The following is a 6,110-nucleotide window of genomic DNA, read 5'->3' on the forward strand; positions in this document are numbered from 1 at the left end:
ATTAATATTGTTAAAGATAGACGATAGGAATTCAGTGAAATGTTTTATCTCAGTCATTCCATCTGTATATCCTGGAGGTGATTTATTATTATTATTAGCTATGTGGTGCAAGGAAGCCTGAGGCTTATGCTGCACCAGCCAAAAAAAAATTTTTTTTTTACCCCGAGAGAGAGAGAGAGAGAGAAGGGAATCACCAAGAAAAAGAAGAATGATGATATCCAGCTCAGGACCCTGGGTGTGCCAAGCCCATACTCACCAGATGTGAGCCCCTGGGGTTCCTTTAAAATAGATTATTTTCACTGTATACGAATGCTAGTATGCTTTCAACCTGGTAGAAATTTGGCTAGATAAGGTAATATTAGAGGTATTAGGAAGACAATTGGTTATTATGCTGTTTTTGATTTTTGACCACCTAATGAAATGTATTGTTAAAATGTAGATACCCTTATCAGATCTAAAAAAAAAAAAAAAAAGCATCTCCATTTTAATTTTTATCCTTTATCATTACTTTATGTCCCTTCTTTAAGGGAGCTCCTGTAATGAAACTCAGAATTACATCCAAAGCAGTGTACTTCCTGAATTTTTAAAAATATTAAAAATATTTTAAAGATTTTCAACTTGAGATTGACATTGGATTTGCTTCTGCCATGGAAATAAAAAGAGGAAATTACTTACTAATTTTGGATCCACAAATGCTAACTACTCAAAATTAATTAACACTATGAAAATATATCTATATCAAAGTCAAGAGGGTGCCATCAACCGTGGAACTAGTAATAGTAATAATTGAGAGTGGAATTGAAAAGTTGCCACATTATTTGTGCTCACATTCCATCCAAATTCTCTTCTTTCCCCCTCCCAAATGAAATAGATTTTCCAAGGAGTGTATTCTTAAAGTCATGCATCATTATGTAAAGTGTATGTTTCTGGCAGGAGGTTATACAAGGTCTTTTGAATAATAGGGAGACAACTATTCCAGGAATGTACATCAAAAAATGTGTAATGAAGGAGTTAGACATCAGTGTGTGTGTGTGTGTGTGTGTGTGTGTGTGTGCATGCACATTGTGACATTTCTGTCTCATCACTCTCCTAATTTCAGTACATGATTTCCAGTCAGCCTCCATTTTTTTTTGTTTCACAGTGCCTACTCATTTCATTTTTCACACAAATCAACTCTTTAATGGTACATTTTTTGGACATGTTCACTGAATATTTTGATGCCTTCATGCCCAACCCAACGAATTTTGGTAACTTGTTCTGAAAAACTCTGTATAAAGGAATAACAGGCATCGTAATTTTAGATTTCTAGACCTATTAGGAGCAGGTCAGAGTAACCTTTTACTTTATCTTTGTTTGCGTAGTGCATTTTTATTTAACACTCACCACATTTTCTTATAATTTGTCGTATCATTTATATTGCCTATAAATTTTAATGTCTACTCTTTTGTCTTCCAGATTCTTCTGACATTAGATGATGATCGTATTTATATACAGCGTGACAAGATTCCAGTTTTTTAATATTATATTTTATAAATATATGTATATAGATTTGGTATCTCTTGGATAATTTTGTAATAATGAAAAATTTAAGCATTCATTTTGATTTGAAATACAAATATTCTTTCAATTTACTGGATAATTATGTTACTTTATCATCAATTATCATCATGTTATTCTGAATTCTTTAAATTAATTGCAAGCTCAGCAACACAGTTAAGACATTTCTTTGTTGTTTTCCATGCAGAAGAATGTTTCTTTATTTTTCAAGGAATTTTGAAACTTTTTATGTACCTCATGAATTTACATTATAATTAAATACTCTATAGTAACTAATTTAAGAATAAATGCAATTCATACTGTTAGATTCATAATTTCTTAATGCATTGACATTTCAAGAATTATAATAGGAATTCTCATTATCACAATGACTTGTGAGTAGCCAATACATTGAAAAACAATATTATACATGTCCAAATAGTGTATATAGTACATGACCAAAAGTATTACTGCATATATAGATGTAAAAGAGTTTTTGAATCGCCCTAATTGCCGTGAACCCTCCTGAGTATACTTTTTTACAATTGAAAGTTGTGGAAAGTATACTCAGGAGCCTCCTTTGGTCTTGCAGGTGTTTGGTAGGGTTGAGACCCAGGCTATGAGCAAGTCAATGTAAATTTTGAACATCATTGGCTACAAATCAGTTCTGTATGACCCTCAGTATGACATGAAGCATTGCATTGCACTGATACTGATAGGACCTGTTTCCATAGTACTGTCATAGTGTAAGTAGCATATAACTGTCAAAAATGTCCAACTAGATCAAAGGCTTTAGTTTCATGGGCTGCCATCATAAGACTAGGTCTAAATTGTCTGCACTACTCTTTGGACAGTTCAGTCTCCGTACCCAAACATATCCATCATAACAAAAAATTGCATAACCAGATTTGCCACTCCTATAGCACCTTCTACCACTGTTCATGAACAGCATTCTGATAAACCCCATTTCACATTTGTGACTATGATATTGTGTTTATATGCAGCTGCTCAACCAATGAATCCAAGGCTATGCAGAACCCTATTGATCTGCATAGCCTTGTTTCCATGGCCTCCTGGATTTATTCTGTGATGTTTTCCCTAGACAACATGCATTAGGTACAAACTGTCCTATTTGTAGTTCAGCAAACATGTTCCTTGAGTTTGTGTGGCCTTCCACATTTTTTTTTTTTTCTCTCCCCTTTATGATGTCACTTATTCCATCTTTGAATAGCATCTGCCACAGTGAATTCTAGGATTCAGACAAGTTGCAGTTTCATGCAGAAAAAAGGTTACTGGTGTGGTATCTAGCCAATATCCATGTTGAAGGTCTGCAAGCTCCAGTCCATGACCGAGACTGGAACTTGCGGTACGGAACTTGCTCTGTAATATATAATACTGATGTTGTATACAGAACTACTTTCCACAAATACTGAGGATTTATGGACAGTAAATCCCACAGTATTTGTGGAGGGGGGGTTGTCTAAATACTATTGATCATAGCGTATTGCATTAATTCTTTGGTTGGTTACTGATTCCTACTTTTAGCATTAGCATTAGTAGAGGCATATGATGCAAGAAAGCAAGCTTATGCAGCATCAGCCAAAAAAACCCCCTCCCATTTCACCCCTCCATTCGTTCCAAATGCCTGTCCAGCTCAGCCTTACATTTATTTAGGCTATCAACTTCCACAACAAAAGATGGAAGTCAGTTCCACCTATCAACTACTTGCTGGCTAAAGGCAAATTTCTGCACATCTATTCTATAACTGTCTTTCCTCAATTTGAATCTATACTCCCCTCAAGTTCTTAATCTGAGCAAGAGGAAGAATCCCATCAGCATTCAGCTTGCTCAACCCATTCAAGGCCTTATACACCTTAATCAAATCACCTCACAGATGCCTACTCTCAGGTGCTGCAATTTGCAGAACTTAATCCTTTCTTGGTAAGAGCAATCCTTTGTTCCCCTCACCAATCTTGTTGCTCTTCTTTGTACTCCTTCTAGAAACTCTACATCCTTCCTAAAATGAGGCTTCCAGACCTGTACTCAGTACTTTAGGTGTGGCCTGACCATTGCCTTGCATAATGGGATAATCACCTCCCTCTCCCTGCTAGCAAAATTCCTATATATCATTGACAAGACTCCATGACCTGCCCTGGCAGTCCTGCACTGCTCAATGAACTTCATATTTGACTGCACAATTACCCCAGGTCTTTTTCACTTTCCACTTCCCTGAGTGTAGTACCACACAGTTGGTATGTTTCTCTTGGGTTATTGCTACCCATATACAGTACTTTGCATTTGTCAATGTTAAACTTCAGTTTCCATTTCTCAGCCCATTTGCCCAACTTATCTAGATCCAGTTGGAGTAGCATACTGTCTTTACTGTCATTAACAACCCTGCCAACCTTTGTATCATCTGCAAACTTGGACATTAAACCCAATATACCTTCATCAATATCATTGATAAATATACAAAACAACAATGGGCCCAACACTGAACCCTGGGGAACTCCACTAATAACATTTGACCTCAAAGAGTAGTGTCCATTGATTACCAAACATAAATTATAAACAGTATCAAAAGCTTTCCTGAAATCCAAGTATATGATATCAAAATTATTTTTGGCATTCAATTCCTTTGTGACTACATCATACTATCCAATCAAATCGGTCAGACAAGACCTCCCTTTAACAAACCCATGCTGTGTCTTAACTATTACTGCACCCTTGTCTAGATGATCCTGCAATGCTTCTTTAACCAGATTCCATTATTTTCCACAGAACACAAGTTAAACTAACAGGTCTATAGTTACTTGTGTCACCTTTTGAACCTCCTTTGTGAATTGGTGATACATTTGCACACTTCCAGTCCATGGGGACCTGAGTCCAAGGAAGCTCTCATAATTATGGCTAAGGGTTTGCTTACTTCCTTTCCTGCCTCATTTAATATCGATGCTTGATTCCATTAATTAAAATTAAAGCTCTGTCACTGTCACAGAAGGGGCAACATGGTCCCTCAGCAGTATAGAGAGAAAAACAGAAAGCAATGTGAGCATTACCTTTCAAACTATTTCAGTATCTATATTGAAATAGTACCCAGCCTCTTTACTTGATTAATGCATTGGATCTATGCTGTCTGCCAACAGAGTTTTTATTATTATTATTATTATTATTATCATGCAACGAAACTTACATTTTCAGTCAGAAGTTTCTCTGCTGAACACCACTTGGCTGCTCATTTAAATCCGATAAACTTGTTTCCTGTTCAGCACAAGGTCACTCACTAATTGAGCTACCCGTTGTTTGGTGATGGAACCAAATAGTTCCAATACTAGTCACAACAGTGCCTTAAAATTTTTACTGAATAGCAGATTCACCTACTGGGTAACATTTTTTGAATTCAAAATCTTTAGATCAATTCATGGATAACATAGTAGTTTATAAAGAGCCAAAGCCCAAGCTACATTGTTACAGGAGGGGCAACACAGTCCGTTAGCAATATAAGTAGAAAAAACCAAGAGCATTTTGTGGACATTATTTTTCGAATTAAGCTACCTTAGCCATGTGCTGCTGTAGAAACAGAAAATTATACTTGAGAAAAGCATAGAATTCTTGGAAAATGTTAGCTAATAACCAAAGGGAATATATAGGAAACAAAAAAATTAAAGCTTTTTTAACCAGATTTATTTATTTAAATTTTTATTTAAATTTAAATTTTATTTTAATTTTTTCTTTTATTTAAATTTTTTCACATTCTTTCATTCTTATATCCAGGTTATCAAAATTTGCCATGGAGCACATCAGCAGACTTAATTGTTTTTTTTTTTTTTTATTATTATTAAAAACAAAAAGTATTAACCTTGCAAATGTGAAATAGATACAAATATATACAAGTACATATAACTGTACATACAATTGATCCCCCTCAGGTGGTGATTTTAATTTAAAAAATATTAAAAAGGGCCTATGGCTTACACATTGCCTCTAAAAAATTAATTATATGTCAAATGTTTAATAGAATGAGACTGTTGCAATAAAATAAATATAATGAAGTATTTCGTACCTTACAAGTTATCCCCTTCAAAATAATTGCCTTGGGCTTGTATACACTCTTCCATTCATTTTCCTCCAAGTGCAGAAACATTCTAAAGTCTCCTTCTGTAAGTCTTTTTAACACTTCAGTCTTTTTCATACAGCCTTGGCAAAACTTCAATGTAGTATGTTTGATTGACATTCTAATTAGGTGCGTTGTATTCAGCCATAATAATTCCTTCAATATTGAAGAAAACAAGAAGCATAGTTTTCATTTTTGATTTTGACATTCTTTCTTGTTTTGGTCTGGGAGGATTGTTTTGTCTTCAATTACATTGACTGTCTTTAGTTTCTGTGTCATACTGGAACAGCCAACTTTCATCACAAGTAAAGACAGCACTCAAAGTCTGGATCTTCCATTTTTTTAAAGTCATCTTCACAAATTTGGAGTCCTCACTTCCTTTGATCTTCATTCAAAATTTTTGGCACCAACTTTTCTCATGCCTAAATTTTCAGTTAAAATTTGTCTATTTCTTTCTCCA

General features: G+C 34.8%; 1 protein-coding gene across 1 annotated transcript in view; it reads left to right on the top strand.

Moving 5' to 3' along the window:
* The window catches only part of LOC150084535 (SID1 transmembrane family member 1-like), a 222,965-nt gene extending 221,440 nt beyond the window's left edge, over positions 1 to 1,525 (top strand). Inside the window, exon 11 of the mRNA XM_090376278.1 lies at positions 1,456 to 1,525. Within this exon, the coding sequence (XP_090232404.1) occupies positions 1,456 to 1,518 (63 nt within the window). The 3' untranslated portion in view covers positions 1,519 to 1,525. The remainder of the gene's footprint in view (positions 1 to 1,455) is intronic.
* Positions 1,526 to 6,110: the final 4,585 nt, after the last annotated feature.

Source organism: Mastigoproctus giganteus, chromosome 6 (assembly GCF_048544385.1).
Source record: "Mastigoproctus giganteus isolate SK-2022 chromosome 6, ASM4854438v1, whole genome shotgun sequence".
Taxonomy (NCBI): Eukaryota; Metazoa; Arthropoda; class Arachnida; order Uropygi; family Thelyphonidae; genus Mastigoproctus; species Mastigoproctus giganteus.